At 39.5% G+C, this 16662-nt stretch overlaps 1 protein-coding gene across 1 annotated transcript in view; it reads right to left on the reverse strand.

The window, feature by feature from the left end:
* Positions 1-298: 298 nt before the first annotated feature.
* Positions 299-16662, reverse strand: part of CACNA1D (calcium voltage-gated channel subunit alpha1 D) — a 165598-nt gene continuing 149234 nt past the window's right edge. Inside the window, exons 43-50 of the mRNA XM_050979491.1 lie at positions 10332-10448; positions 8462-8826; positions 8141-8167; positions 7089-7238; positions 5981-6144; positions 3206-3327; positions 2213-2533; positions 299-776 (exon numbers count right to left, since the gene is read on the reverse strand). Coding sequence (XP_050835448.1) covers positions 483-776; positions 2213-2533; positions 3206-3327; positions 5981-6144; positions 7089-7238; positions 8141-8167; positions 8462-8826; positions 10332-10448 — 1560 coding nt within the window. The 3' untranslated portion in view covers positions 299-482. The remainder of the gene's footprint in view (positions 777-2212; positions 2534-3205; positions 3328-5980; positions 6145-7088; positions 7239-8140; positions 8168-8461; positions 8827-10331; positions 10449-16662) is intronic.

A 16662-nucleotide genomic window follows, 5' to 3' on the forward strand; every position in this document is an offset into this window, starting at 1 on the left:
GAATGGATATGCAATGGGTAGCTGATATGCTTTGAGCACTGAGGTAATGACATTATTGGTTGTCATCACTCATCTCATGATGCTGTTTCCCACACAATCTTGTGCCAGACCTATAGAGACATTGTCACTGACAAAATCCTGCTCTGCTAGGAAGGACAGCAGCACAAGGTTGAAAGACAGGCAAGATATTACACCTCAGAATTCTGCTCTAGCCCTCAAAAAACTGATTGTCACAATCTGCTTGGTTTCAAAAGAACCTCATTCCTACAGAGGAACTGAAGATTCCGTGGGAGGAGGCTTGACCTACTGCAGCTCTGTTCACATTTCGGCAACCTGGAGAAAATAATTTATTAGTTATGGCTTCCTTGAGGTGCGACATCACTCATACAAAACTTGGATTGGTCATTCACTCCAGCTAGTGCCTAGCATCTTGAAACTATGAGGCACTTTTTCTGTTATTAGAACATTTTCCTTGCTAAATACTATAAGCTTGTAATGCATATCATTTCATCAGCTAAGTCTTCTTCGTATCGTCCCGTTTCCGGCTCCTCGTCGCTGTAGCCTGGACCAAAATCTTGAAGTTCATAATCTTGTCTGCTTAAAATTGGAAACATATCCCCGTTGGTCCCATTGCTGATATTCCCATTGAGAAGGTTACTTGCTGCACTCTCCATCTCATCTATAGTCATGTCACATGCATCAGCAATCTCGTGTTTTGTAGCCGAAACAAATTTAGGGTCCTTTGCGTACCTTCCTAGGCCTTCAGATATAAGGACCTGGCACAGGGAGAGGAGAGAGTGAGAATTTCAGTGGAATTACAGAACAACAGACAGATCACAGCATTGCTCATTGATGAAAGCACTAAAAACCCCATGCTGAATTGCTGGAGCAACCCGCAGCCAAACTGTACAGGTAAATAACAATTAAATCACAATGAAAAGTCTCCAAAGAACACCATGATGTGCTATAATGTAAGTGCTGCTGTACATCTGGCACTTTTCCTTAGAGATCTGGCAGTACTTTTTGCTGAACATCAATCAGGCTGATACACTAAAGACAACAGTTAATGCATCTCAGATGGTGCAGTTAGAACAATACAGAATTTTATATGTTCTCAGTACTTTAGAGTACATGGAAAAAAGATGTTGAATTCCCACTGGCAAAAACATAACAAAACGTGTTGTATAAATCACAATGGAAAGGAAGTGATGGAAGCTATGGCATTAACTATAATTAAGAAATGCTTTGCACACTTTATCTTCAAATCTTTTTTAATATAAAAGGGAATTCTTAGCATTCTTTAGTACACCTAGAAATCGATCCTTGCAGTTGTTATTCTCCTCTCTGCATTTAATACACTGATTCATGGAGGTTTTGATCTTGTATTCAGATTACTGCAAAAATGGGGATTTATTTCTATAGAAATAACAGAGAGAACAGGCATATACATCATCTCTTCCTTATTGCCATTGTGGAAGGATACTTCAGAACTGATGCTCATCTAAAAAACTTAAATTTCAAAATTCTAAAGTATCTTTAGTTCTCTGATTAATCTCTCACTAATGTGAAGATCTGGATTCAGTAGAAATCCTTTACTACACGACAGTTATGAATAAATTCCCCTCTTTACCTAAAACCAGATTGTGGCTATAAAACTTAAAATCCATTTTCAGAGAGCTGATGAGAACTTGATGCCCTGTGAAGGCTGACTTACAACAGAGACTAGATGGAGCTAAAGAATAAAGTAGGTGATTATTAGAAGGCTGCAATGGATCCACCTTGGGCAACACCAGAGCCCAGCCAAGGCTACACCCAAGATAAACCCAAAATGGACAACTGGTCACGGGGTCTCACACTTTTTGGTCCATTAGCATATTTGAGTTAATCATCCAATTACAGATTTAGCTTATGAAGTCCCATCCTTCTTGTTCTTCTCTCTTCACTCCACATTGTTTATGCTCTTGGGCCTGAGATACAGGCCAATTATCCTTGGTGCCCAGCTATAGAAGGAATTGGTTTGTTTCTCTGCTCTGTGAAGACAGCGGACTATCTCCTAATATGAAGCTCAGACCCACACACTAAAGCAGCACAGAATCTAAAAAATATAAAAGCTAAAACCTGAGGCCCCAAACTTAATTCTGTGCTTTGAAGAGTTAACCCAAAACGCCCAGAGGAGCACTCCTGGCTGGCTCAGAGGTCCTGCAGCACTCACCGCCTCCACCAGGCTGTCGGCGCTCCTCTGCTTGTCGCTGTGTTTGTGCCGCAGGTCGTTGGGCACGGTCAGGCTGGCTGGGGTGAACGTCCTGTAGGAGATGTCGGGGTCATCCGTGTACCAGGAGCTCCTGTGCAGGGAGGGCAGGCTGCCGTTCATGTGCTCTGTGGAGTCAGCCCTGTCCACCTGGATCAGAGGGGTGTAATAGGGGGAGCGCTCCCTGTTGGGAGGGGTGGCGGGTGGCGTGGCCCAGGAACGCGTTGAGCGACTCGGTGAGTGTTTATGAGCTTTGCTGGAGTCCAGACCTGCCACAGCCATCACCTGGCAAAGGGAAGCATTTTAGAAGTTAGTGATTTCAAATGCTCAGGCATGCTCATTTCTCACTTCAGCAGTTAGCTCAAACCAATTTCTCAGGCAGCAGCTATGCAAAGTTAACGTTTTCTGATGTGTAATAGAGGAACAGGCCTGAAATTGGTAAATTGAATCAACAAAATGGTATTTTTTCCATTTTACTCATATCCCAAAATCTTTTGGAATATATTAATATATTAAACAAACAAACAAACAAAAACCAACCAACCAAATGAACAAATAAATAAACAAATATATTAAAGAAAACAAAATATAGAAACATTCCTTCTGTCCAGGACAGGATAGGAAGCTGTCAGCATTTTCCAAGCTGGGCACTGAGCCTTAGAAGGTGTCTGAGTTGTACTTGCAAATTGTCACAAACAGAGTTGAGATAGGCAAACATTAATAGACAGCTGCTGCATTATGCAGTCCTCGTCAAAATTTAGGGCATGGTGACTCTTTGTGAGCTCTCAGAGTTCAAGGGGCGGGCTACTCATTCTGTGTTTTGTACAAGGTCGATGTTCCAGAAGCTTTGAGTCTAGCAAGGAATGTTTCACTTCAAACAACAGTGAAAGTCAGGAGTGCAATGTAGAGGCTGGAAAGATGTAATCCACTGTAGGTTGAGGAAAAGTTTGACTTTACCTGCTGTTGCATTAAGTGAAGTGGCAAAGCCGTGCGATGGTGAAAGTTAGGAGAGAGCGGGATGTCATCCTGGCTGCTTTGTCGGCGGAGGCATTCGAAGTTAAAGGAAGATCGTCTGTGTGCTACAGGGAAACCATAACTCATTAGAAAAGGAAAGGATTTTTCCTCAAAGTCTATTATTTCCAGAATTCCAGGATGAGTGAGCTGTGATACAAATTAAAACAGATCCTCCATTAAGAAACAAGTTGTGCTAATAGAAGCAAGTGGCAGGTTATAAGATAAAGGACAGATTAACCACATAAGCAAAAGCAGTCCAAGGTGGAAATCATAGAAGGAACCTAACATCACAGTACTAGAAGCAGCTGTTTCAGAAAACAAGCTTCTCTGATGCAGCTGACTGGCTCAGACTCTCAGCTGCAGAGTTTTGCCATAACCTGCTGTGACTTTCTTCTTTCCTCCCCATGGCTTCAAGCTCTTGATTCTAATAAACCAGATTTCCCATAGGAAATATGAAATCTGCACTTCCTTGGAAGCAATATGCAATGTGTAAAACTAAATCCAAGTCAACTCAGGTTGTCAGTTCCTGGTGTTTATTCTGTTGCTTAGGACAGCGACCATCCACAGTCTCTGCTGTTATGTGCACTTTCATGGTAGAAAGGAAAAAGTGGAAATCTGAACTGAATCAAGATGTTTGGCTGAAGTGGAGATGTTTCAGCTGACCTTGTTGAAAGCCTGCAGAATAATGGGGAGCACATGGTATCATTCCTCTGTGCCAGCTTCAATGCTGAACTGCAGCTGGAATCCAGATCCACCCTCACAGCTGCAAGCACTGGAGTGGGACACTGGAGAGAACCTGGCTGTTCCAAGTGCCATGGAGTTATGGCACCACATAGTTTTCAACAGACACTTCATGCTGGATACTAAGAAAGAGCCACTGAACTAAAACAGGCACCTCCACAAGGTTATTCTGTCCAACTAAAGCAAACCTTGTCTCTATGGCAAATCCAAATAGAGGGATGTGAGCCTTAGCTCCTAATCCTAATATGCTAAATGTCCCAATACCAAAATGTATAATAAGCAACCCAAAAATTCCCTTCATCCAAAACAAGGCACTTCTTTGCACATGCTTCTCTGCAGAGAAGAGGCTGAAAGAAAATCTCAGCCATTCATCAGCACACTTCTGGGAGCTGCTCAAATACTGTGGAGATGAGTTTGGTATAGAAGCATCCAGAAAGCTTGACACAGAGCTCAATTTACTGACTGCAGTACTCAGCCAAGGCCCTGGATGTTATGTTCACTTGGACTGAATCAGATGCTAGCAGGAACTCTTTAGTGCAATATTGCATGCCCTTTTTTTTTTTTTGCTTTTTTCTTTATTCATGTGAGACAATCAAGGCTTCATCCCCCCAGGCCAAACAGCCCATACTCTAGTTACAAATAATAGATCTGAGATTCTTTTAAAATCTGCTCAGATACTGAGCTGCTAAAATCTCTCAACTCTTTTCCTGAATATAAATGGTTATGACAGGAGGTCTGGCACTGATTGCTCTTATGACATTACATTGGTGAAAGTCAAGGACTTCCTAAATAACCCTTATGCAACTTCGATCAGAACTACGTCCTCCTATCCTAGGATATCAAATAATCTTATCTAGTGCCTTATTCTAGTTTGCTCTAGGTGAGATACAAAGCATAATTTCCTCTAAATAAATGCCAAACAATGTCATTAAAACTTTATCTCCAAGACGGCAGTTAGAGGAAACCTTTAACCCTCCACTCAAAACATTGTCATGGGCAGACCCAGGACAATTTTATATGAAATGTTTTCTCCTGCAATCTGTGGAATGGATATATAAAGCATCCTTGGCTTAAAATTCCTCTGTTAACAGAGAGGCTTTAGAAAGATGTGCAGGGGCCTCCTTTCAAATCTCTCCTTCATCTGATGTGTTTCCCCTCTGCTACTGAAGGACAGACAGCAGCTTTCCGTACCCTTCACTGTTGTTCAGCTGAGTTATTCACTCTCTGTGGTGCAAAACTCATTCTGCTCCTGTACCCCCTAAGGGCAGAAAGCCAAAAAGCAGAGAGCATTTCCAGTCTTATAAGGAGATGAGTGCCTAAAATGCAGATCCAGTACTGGCAGTATTGCTGGAGAATGCAACCTTTATTATATAAAAATATATTTTGCTGCTGCCTTTTCCCACAGCTCTCTGTAGCTTTAAACAGTCTGAGACTGTACCTCAGATATAAAATTATCTCAATACACTTGAGAATCTCTGAGGCAAGAAAAAGCCTTAAAAAGAGGTTGCTTTTGCACTCAGAGGTCAAAGACCAAACCCAAGAATTTTGAGTCTGTGCCTAGTTTCACCAGAGGATTAGCACTGCTAATCTCTGCAGTATGGCCTGAACGTACAAAGACAGGATTGCAAGATAAGAACCATGACATCTTCTAGAAATGCATATAAAGCAATATTGTTCTTGAGATAAAGAAAAACCAAGGGATAGATATAAGGAAGAGAAGAAATGAAAATTAAAGAATCAGGAAAAAATATATGTTGACAATGCTAATTCTATCTATAAATCGAAAAATCTTCTCCCTCAAAAGAAACACAGAATTTTAAGCATTGTTCCTGAGACAGCAGAATAAAGTACCAATGTCAGTCTGGAATAAGATGCTTTAAATCCAAGTTTAAAAAAAAATCCTTTTTAAACTGGAATCAGTCTGACTGCAATTGAATTTTTTCAGATTTGCAAAGCATTTGTCCTTGATGTACTTACGTGGTGGTGTTGGAGGTAGCAGCCGTCTCCTAGGAGATCTTTTTGTATCATAACAGATCTGTGAATCATCTTCCTCAAAAAAACCATGTGGGTGATGGTAACCTTTTGGTCTCTCAAAATCTGATTCATGGCAGTGATATCTACAGTGATAATCATATCTATGCCTGCATTAAAAATGAAATAAAGAAAATATTCTTTCAGTGAGATTTTGTAAGTAGGTACAAAACTTGTTTCCTTCTAAAAGATTTTCTACTTTTTCTCCAGCAAGAGAATTAAACACTGCATTCTGTAATTGCATAGCTCAGATTTATTATTCAGTTTCTGTAGGATTTTGAGAGGGCATATACTTCTCTACTAGGTCAATTCTCAGGTTAAATTTTTAATCATATTGTATTTTCAATGAATTTATTCTTACCAGTACAGGCAAAAATGTAAGATCTCAGTTGCACACTGCTCTAAAAAATAAAATAAATACTCTTTTCTACTCCTGCCATGCTCTCTTGAGAGTCCTGGGTAAGGTGCAGAGCACAGAAGCCCAGAAGGAATTTAAGCCTCTTTCAGTCTGGATATTCTCATGTTTAAAATCTGATCTTGAAAGGGTGTTACTTGATGCTGATTATCATACACACAAAAAAAATAGTGACCTGAAAATTCTGTACAATTTAGCTTTCATGCAAATCAATGGGATGCAGATTAGGGTGCCAATCTTGCCAGAATTCAGCTGGTGAATGTAGCCCATATAGCAGAAGGAGGAGGAGAATTAAGCATGTCTGGCACTTGAGCATATCCACTTATGGATCTAAGATAAAATGGCAATAAATTTCTCTACTTCTGAGTTGGACTTGAACATTTTTTTAAAAATGGACAGAAGTGGAGATTATTTTTGAGATGCTACTGAATGTAGTCAGTAGAAGGGAAACATTCCATCTTTGGAATACTCTCCTCCTCATCATTTCCCATTTCAGCATTTGTGGAGTATTGATTTCTTTAGAGAATTTGCAGTGTGAATGTGCTTAGTGAAGCCTTTACATCTACTTACCTTAAATACCAAAATATTTTTGCATGCTATTTTATTTAACAAATATTTTTATTTAACAAATATCTTCACCTGTTTCCTGACAACATACTGTCATCTTCATAATATTCTTCTCCACTGTAGTACTCCTGCTCCCCCAGATAATGATCATCATTGCAGTAGTCTTGCACTTCGTGTTCTTCCCGGCGAATGGTCGGTCGGCGCCCATCACCAGTGTCAGACCTGGAAGAAGTAACCAAATAGGAATTTCTATTCTCTTTATATCAATTACATATTGTTTATAATGTTCTTATAATTTTTTTAATGTTCTTCAAAGAGGAGAAGAAAAAGACAAGCATTAACAACTCTCTAGGTGAGGATGTGGTGTTACAGCAGCGCAGTTCAGACCATGAATGATGTGTCTGTTCCTTAAAGATGGCTTTCCTTTATTTCCCTCTGGTACAATAGAAAAGCAAAAAAAACAGATGCTCACTGAAATCAGATACATTCAAGACTTTTTATATGACATATATTGTTATTTGGAAAAACACAGCCTCTCTCCAATGCCTGAAGTTTGCCAAATGGCTCAAATATTAAGAAATACTCACTGAGGTATTCAAAAAGAAATCTGAAATGGGTATGCAAATCTAGATATTAAAACCACCACTGAGCATCCATTTACCAATGCACTTTAATTAAAACAATAGAACAATATTTTAAGAAGTTTCTTAGAAAATATTTAGACAGAAGACCAGGAAAGATTTTGGGTTCCCCATAAAAGGAACTGTACACATTAACATTTATCAAAGCTAACACCAGTGGTTTTTCCAGTCTTGGTAAGTCAATTTTTAACAAGAGCTACAATAAGGTGTGATCTTTAGCCTGTTGAAAACTGCAGAAACCTGCCTGGACTTTCAAAAGGGCTTAAATAATTTTGAACTCTACCAAAAGTTTTTCCTTTTAGAAAAGGCAGTAAAAAAATAGAGTTAAAAATTGTCACTTAAGTATAAGTCACTTGAGTATAAGCATTGTTATATGTTATACAGTTAGTTAAGAAAAGAAACAGGAAAGGAGAGAGAAAAGAAAAAAAAAGAAAATAAAAACTCCCCATCTTCTTCAATTATGTCAGAACAATATCAACTCACCTAATATATGTTTCATAGTAGCGTGTTCTATCCAGGTAGGCCACAAAAATGAGAAAAATATTTTAAGAACAAGTCATTTAGAGAAATTCTTTGGTGATTACAATGTCTGTGCTGTAACTAATGATTTCACTTTCAAGAAAACTGCTACTTTCAAACCCCAGTAAAGCTTTATGCATTTCCCATTCATCAGAGGTACATTTTAAATATACCTCATAAATCAGTAGGCAACAGAAATGAAGATTCAAATGAATTTCACTGAGCTTAAATTTCCTATAGTGTATTCATAAATTTATTTAAAAACAAAGGCATATTTAAGTTTACCTCCTGCTGCTTGGCCTTCTTCTCTTCTCGTGGTCAGTCCTGGAGTGTGAGCGGTAACCGTTCTCAGACCGGTGCTCACGACTCCCAAAACCTGGGTGTTTTCCATGGACTTTGGACACGTTGGCATTATTGAGATTGGCATTTGTTGAGTTTGGAACGTGCTTTCCTAGCGAGTTGTGGTTATGATGGTTGTGGTACACGGAGTTTCCTGCCTGATGGTACATGTTTTTCTCAGCATCACTTGCAGAGGGAATTGAAGGCCGCTGGACATGCAAGGGACGGTGCGTGGTGTTGATTTGCTGAAATGAATCTCGTCTGTCACTGCTAATGTGGTTTATGTGGTTGCCAAAGAGGGCACCATTCCTCTGTTTTAGGGGAAGAAAAAGAAAAAATTATATCAGATACCTTAACAGAACATACTCTTGACAGTGACAATTTACTTTTCTCTCCTACATGCATAGAAAAGTAGCAATTCAAGTAACCTGTGATTTTTCTTTCTAATTTTATGATGCTTCAGATGGGATCTCCTGAAGTGACAGAGATGTGATTGTGGTGATGACAATATTGTATTTCAGAGTCAAATCAACAGTATGCTGTGATCATTATTCTTTTCCACACAAGTAAAAGTGACATATCCAGCTTTCTCCAAATTTATTACGCAGGAGAAACCTAGATTCCCATAAATGAACATGCACCAGCTTCCTCAGAAAGAGATGTGCTTGCTTAATTTTTGGGAAGGCTTTGGTGGAGTTCTGTGCTGCTCTCCCAGGGCAGGGGTTTGCAGCAGGTGTCACTCAGACAGGATGGAGTGCCATGCAACAGCTTGCAAGCAAATCCCAGGGAGGGAACATTCAGCTCCAGTGCTTCCATTCTTTCTTCTCGCAGAGGTACAAGAAAGAGTTTCTGTTTCTCAGCCCTGAGGGTGTGATGGATGGTGAAAGAGAGGATGAAGTGCTAAGGTATGGCTATGACATGCAGCTGTCTTGGACACCTGACCCAGGTTAGGGAGCCTCCCTGTCTAGCCAGGTGTGGGTCCTGGATGACAGCAGTCTGAGTTGCAGCTCAATCTAGAGAAGACAGGAGGTAATGATGGTTGGCAGAGAAATGCATCTACTGATGGCAGCTGAGGCACTGTCTCTAGTGCCACATCCTCCTTTTTGCAAAGGACAGCAGCAAGCTATGGGGGCTTCTGCTGTAATTCCTGCAGAAGCATGATTTTACATCTGCTTCTTCTGAAATGCTTGGGAAAAAATAAGTTTTCTTGCTGGCTGACAAATGGTTTGCAGACTGCCTCTGATTATAACACCAAATTTACATGTTCACCATTTAGGACTAAATAGCATAAAGAGGAAACCTAATCTTTTTTTCTGACTGATTCTTATCGATCTCCCTCATGGGATTGGAAATGGCATTTGATTTAGCTGATCTCTGTGTAACCCCATGTATTCATTTTAAATACACAGCTCCATGTCTGTTGTGGTTTGTTTGCATAGACTTTCACTCTCTTCTTCCTATCTACCACTGCAGAGGTTAAAACCAGTTTCAACGTTGCCACTATCAAAATTTGAGATGGCAAGGTTCATACCTTTTGATAGGATTTGCTTAAGAAAAAAAGAATTAATGAGAAAGAATTAGGGGCAGGAGAAGAACCCTGCAGGAACTGCTTCCTAAACTTATGAAGAAAAGCAAGTGTACTGATATTACCATTTTTAAAGATTTGTACATAAAATATACTTATTTTAAAATATTTATATTTTCTGATTTGAGGGGTTTAAAAGTATTGCTATGTTATTTCATATTCAAGGACAAGGTCATTGTTTACTCTGATATTATACAAAAAACAATTCACATGGTTGTGTTCTGACATTACTTTATAAACATCTTCCTCCTCCTCTGGATTGTTTTCCTCTGGTTCATCATCTTGCAAGTCACAGGAAATAGCTCGGCGTATTTCTGGGCCAATATCATGAAGTGTCCTTAGTCCTGCCTAAATCAATGACAACACCATAATACATTAGGAATGCAAATGCTTTTTTGCTCTTTAATTACTGGTGTTAAAATTATCTTAAAAGACAATTAACAGTTTTTGTATCCTGACATCCTCAGAGGATGCATTCTGCTGTGAGTTCCTTTACTGTTATTAATAAAAAGTTTATATATTCCAGTACCACCCTGGTAGTACTGAGGTGATCATGTCTTTATCATCACAGTGTAGATACTGACTAAAACACCACTGATGTTTATGGGCCCCTACAGAAGAACAAGTAATCTTATTACAAAGTGGAAGTAATCAGCAAGAACTACAATAAAATGCATTTCAATGAGATGTATATTTAATGTTCAAAACATGTTTGCAGCCTGTGTCAACAAAGGAAACACAAGGAGATCTTTGCTATAGCAACAGCAATTTTAGCAGAGCTCAGATGGAAAAGAAAGCAGTGAAATAATTCCAGCTCATCTGCACTGCACTGTGATTTGCAGATATTTGGTTTAAATCTTTAGTTTAGAATGGAAAACCATTGAGTTACAGCAGCAGAGACTCAGTGTACACCAGTTCACATTCCTCTCAAGTTTGCTACCACAAGCAACATTTAGGAACAGGGATAAAGCTGGCACTGTCCAGGACAGACCTGCACATCAGGGAGGAGAGAGACATCACACCCCACACCAAGAGCTCAGTGCTTTGTGCAGGCCTTACTTCAAAAAGGAGACATTCCTCCTGATTTAACTCTGCCTGCTATGATCCCAAGCAAGAATCACAATCTCATTCTCCCCAGCAACTTCTTTCATCTCCTCAGGTTCAGAAGAAATTCAAGATGTGTGTGTTTAACCCTTTACTACCACTACACTTACACATTACTAAAAATCCTGCACAGCACTTGGATCAATTTTTGGTTATGATCTAAAAACCTGACATTCTTTTTTTAACATTTTTGAAGGAGATGTGAGGGCTGTCCCAGCACAACACTGACACTGCATGTTTCTTGCCCTGAGGTAGCACCAGGATGTGCAGAGAATTTTGTGTTTCAGAGCTGCAGAAGGAGCCAAGAGACCCTGGAGGACCCCAAACGTGGCTTGGTCTCATTCCTGCTGTTTCCTCACACACTCCACGAGCACACTCAGAACTGCTCAAAACAAAAACAGCTGCTTTGCTGGGGAGAAAAATGGCATTTCTGCAGTGTGGGCAATCAGAACCTGGAAAGGGATGGACCAAAAAGCTTCGAACCTTAATGGTGTAAATTTACTACAGGCTCCACTTCAGGTTTCACTCCCTCCTGTATTTCCCTTCTGTAAAAGGTGCCTGACTAATCACATTATTTACATCTATTTGGCAATTCAGTTTTCTTCCTCAGGGATGAACTTTGAGAGTTATGCCAGAATTGAACAAGGCTCTAAAAATCATTTACTAGTGAGTTAATATACAATACTCATTTCATGAATACATTGTACTTTCTCCCACTTCTTATGCTAATTGCATGGTCAGAACCCCAGCAAGGTTCTGCTAATGTCATCATTTTGCAAGGTGCTAAAGGAAAGCAAAATTAACACTTTAAGATACACCTATTCAAGTGCAAGACCAGAGGCTCCTACTGATTTAGCAGAGACAAATGCAGTATTTATGTACTAGAGGACTGCTGTTATATTTTGGTTATTTGACTATTATCTACAAGAGCCACTTGTATTTCACATTCACTACCTGCTGACTTTAGAGCAAAGAGAACTAAAAAGAACAAAAAACCTCAACTGGCACTTTAAAAAATAAACTGAGCTTAGTATGAACAGAATACAATTTGAAAACTGCCAAAATAATGTAATTAGCATCCAGAAAAATACCTGAATAGATCTACACTACAGCACTGAACATATAATAATAGGATACACATAATAAGAGACACAGCAAAGTCTAGATTGTCCAGAGTTATTCATGGTGGAGAAGCCCATCTCCCAACCCTGGCTGAGTGTGCTGCTCTACAACTGCACAAAATTTCTGAGTTTTCTGCCAGCCCAGGCTGCCAGAGCTGAGCCCTTCCGTGAACACAGCACTGTCAGAGAGCAGCACCAGACAAAATTTAACAGACAAAATCTACCAGCTCATACTCCTGTCTTCCAAATTGTGGCAAAGCCCCACAAATACACTCCTGGAAGCTGAGAAAAGCCACGTGTTTGACAGCAACACACTGAACAGTAATTTAATTTTGATTACATTTCCAACTGCCATCTGGCTTACTTCTGAGTGAATTACCTCTCCTTTACTCCAGAGAAAGCAGGCAGCCTTTATCATCTCATCTCTCTCCAGTAAATAAAACTCATTTCCAAGTAACAGACCTCTTGCATTTCCACAGCCAGCAGTGGAAGAAAGAAACCTGGATCACCGTATGCAAGGTGGTCTTTATTAAACTGAACCCAGCAGATTTATTCACTCACAGACAGCACTGAAGCTCTTAAGCAACACCAATCTACAGAATTGAAATATTCCTCGGTTTATTTGCTCTAATAATGACCTACAACAACTTTGTGAACTCTCTCCTTAAAATGACTATTTCCACTTGCTGTCTCATCTTACCTGGTGCAATCCAACAGCATCATAAGTAATCTAAGAAATATTTTATGGGGAACACCACATCATGATACAAATGCTCATGCTGATCTCTCACTGATAGGACAATTCTTCATTAGATCAGTCAGCTAATCTGACATAAAAGCACAGGAATTGGTACTTTTATGTCAGTAGTGAAATATCTTCTTTGAACCTTAATGAACACTTCATGTCTTCTGCAAAGACTGAGGCAGCATGGACTGATCAAACATTTCACTTTATATTCAAGGGCTTCAAAACCAAAGTTCTCTGAAACAAAAGAGTGCACACAAACCTGAAACCAACCTTCCCCACACCTCTCCTTTAGTTTACAGGGAAGAAGTGTCCTTCAGATACACATTCCCTACATAATATTGCACATTTTAGTCTACCCAGCCAGAAGCCTGGTGACAATGTAACACACAAGAGAGCAATGGCAGCACTCTGTGTCCTCCATTTGTGAGGTTCTAGAAACTCCTACATTTAAATCAGAGATAAAAACAAAAGCTGAGCAGATGGGGCTTTTCAAAAAAGAGAGCCTGGGCAGTGAATTGTCTACCTTTGCCAGAGGTATACTTGTTTCTTTTTCACTAGGACTGCTAAAGTCCTTAGGAGGTGGTTATTACCCTACACAGAACTTCATAAGATTTTGTTATATACAGAGATTCAAGATGTGATACATTCCTGAAGCATCACGTTATAATGACTTTTCTAAAAAATCAAATTTGAGTGTTACAGACGGATTGCTTCTTCACAGTCCTTGAGCATGGCCCTAACTCTCCAGATTTCACTGAAGTTTGCAAAAGAAGTAATTTCTTGTACAGATGCTTGGTTTGAACAAAATTTAATTTTTGATTCCTTCCTTGCTTCATCTTTTATTCCTTGTAAGTGTGAGAAAGATGAGAAGCATCAGTCCAAAGGTTACTCAGCAAAGCAGTGACACACAGAGTGCTGAACAGCATAATTACATGAGAAACCCAAGCATGTCTTTAATTAGGCTTTCCCATAAATGCCCAGAACGACTGCAGATGAACATGGTAATTCTGTGCAGCTGTGCTATGAAGGCACAACAGCACCTGCAATGTTTTCTGGATGGCACAAGGCACTGACACACCAGTTCTGGGTCCTAAATAGCATCTCAAGAGACAATGACTGATGCTCCTGTCTCTGGCACACCATTGAGATGACACAGATGTGTTTTCAGAAGCAGAAATAACAGAAATGTAGGAGTTCCTCATCCTCAGTGAGAAAAGATAGCATATGACCAATAACTACCCCTAGACAGGTTATTTAGAGATTTGCCTTAAGAGGCTTGAAAGGCACCTCACGCCAAACCATCAAAACATTTGGAAGTTAAACATGTAAACATTTTGAAAGGACTGCTTTTAAAAAATGCCAAACAGATTTTAAATCAACTTCCCACATCTACAGCATGCATAAAAGAGTAACACCATTTTAAATGCATGTCTTATATTAAGAAATCTGTGTCTAATGCAAGACTCTAGTCATGACTTTCAGAAAAAAAAAAAAAACTAAAATGCTTATAAATACTGGAACTACAAAAATTCATTTTCCCTGTACCTAAACTCAGTCCACAACCATTTTAAGGTATAGTCCAACCTACATATAGATGTAGTTTAAGCTCAGTTTAAGAAGTGCAAGTACACTACCCTTATTTAAATAATATCAGTGTCACCTACACTGTTTCCAGTGCTCCCTTTTTTGAGCTGTCCTAGAGTGGTACCGGGAACTGGAAGACACTGGCAAACTTTGCTTCACAGACTTTACAACAGTGATGTATATTTATGTATATGCTATATAAACTCACTAGAACTGGAAAAAAGCACAAACACTAATTCTAAATGCTTATGTTTTCAGAGCTTCACAATCCTGGAAGCCTGGAATGACTCTAAAAACGTTCCTGTAAATCATTAGATTTATAGGTAAAGAACATGTTTTTATTATCTGCTTATTTTAGAGCAGAGAAAACCACAAAGAGTAAAAAACCTCAGAGCCACACTGACGCTTTAACATAAAAATAAACAGAGGTTAGCAAGAACAGAACACAATGACAGAACTACTTCAGAAAGGAAATAAGCATGCAGAGAAATAGCTGAATGACCTACACTATAGCAGTGGACATAGGAGACATAGTAGTCCAGCCTGGATTGCCCAGAGTTCTCCATCCTGGCAGAGCCAGCTCCCAGTGCTGCAGCTGCACAAAGGCTCAGAGCTCCCTGCCAGCCCAGGCTGCCAGAGCTGAGCCCTTTTGGGAGCACCACAGGAGCATCAGAGCACAATTAAATGGAACTTGAGCAGCAAATTAACCCCTCAACTGATGCCTACCAGAGGGTGTGGCTTTCCATTTTCTATCACTGTTTACTGCAGGGTTAACAGTAGTTGTAACATTCGCAGAGAGAAAAAAAGCATAATTAGTTAATCTGCAACATGTTTCCAAAAATCAGGGTCAGGTCAATAAATCAGTGCTTTTAGGTACCTGGGATGTGAAAGAAAATATTCTTTAACTTTTATTTGTGTGTATTAACAAAGAGGGCTACACATAAATAAATATGAAATATAGATGTGTCACATATATAACACATCTATACACAGATGTTACAGTAAGTGTTTTCAATCGGAAAAATGGTGTAGAATTAGTTCATTCCCTCTCTGTGCTAGATGAAAGTAATTAAAATTGCTCATGCTTCACTGAACACCTATTGTACTAGCAATGTGACCACTGTTTGGCTCAATACAAGTTTCCATCATTACACAAAGACATCCCATTCTGACCCAGAAAATATATTTGTGGTCACTGCACAAGTATCAGTCAATAGCACAAGAAAGGCAGTGGAAACCCTTTTTGTTGGTGACTTCAGGGCCTGTGTAACACCACAAAGACACAAGCAGAAAAGAGGAAGATGAGAAAAAAGAAAGCAATAATTTTCCCATCTACTGGCCTGGGTCATTTTCATACCTTTGTTTTAATCAGAAAAAAAACCCTCCATGCCTCAAATCCCATAGGTCTTTGTAGATTTCTAGTAGAAACTTATGGTCTTTTTTTTTTTATTTAATTGAAAAATATTTGCCTAATGAGAGAGGAAGAGCAGAGTCTTTCCAGTTCCATCTTGCCCTCAGTCATTGAACAGGAAGCAGAGTCTTATGCTCAAATGCTTCTGCAATAAAGAAGTCTGAAAAGTCCGGTCTAAAAATCCAACATCTTTCACTGCCCTCTCAACTGTTCACAGCCTTTTTATCAGTTCCACTACCAATAATTTTCTCTTCTCTCCTGTATGCAAATACAATTCACACATCCCTGGCAAGCCATGTGGGCACACACCCATAGCCAGGACTGGGGTGAACCTTCCCCTGCCTGTTACATCTCTTGCACTTGTGGTGATTTGGAACACAGTGGCAGTCAGAGCTGCCAGCAGAGACTTTCTTAGGAAATGGGAATGAAACACATCCCTCACTTAACACAGCAAAGATCATTTTGCTAAAGTGAAGTGCAAACCAACAGGGTTTTAACAAACAGTATCTGAATCAAGTTAACACAGTTCTCCTCTTTCAGGAAGGGATTTTCTAAACATAGTTCTACATTTTGGCATCAGAATAAAAAACTATC

Source organism: Serinus canaria, chromosome 12, assembly GCF_022539315.1.
Source record: "Serinus canaria isolate serCan28SL12 chromosome 12, serCan2020, whole genome shotgun sequence".
Lineage (NCBI taxonomy): Eukaryota > Metazoa > Chordata > Aves > Passeriformes > Fringillidae > Serinus > Serinus canaria.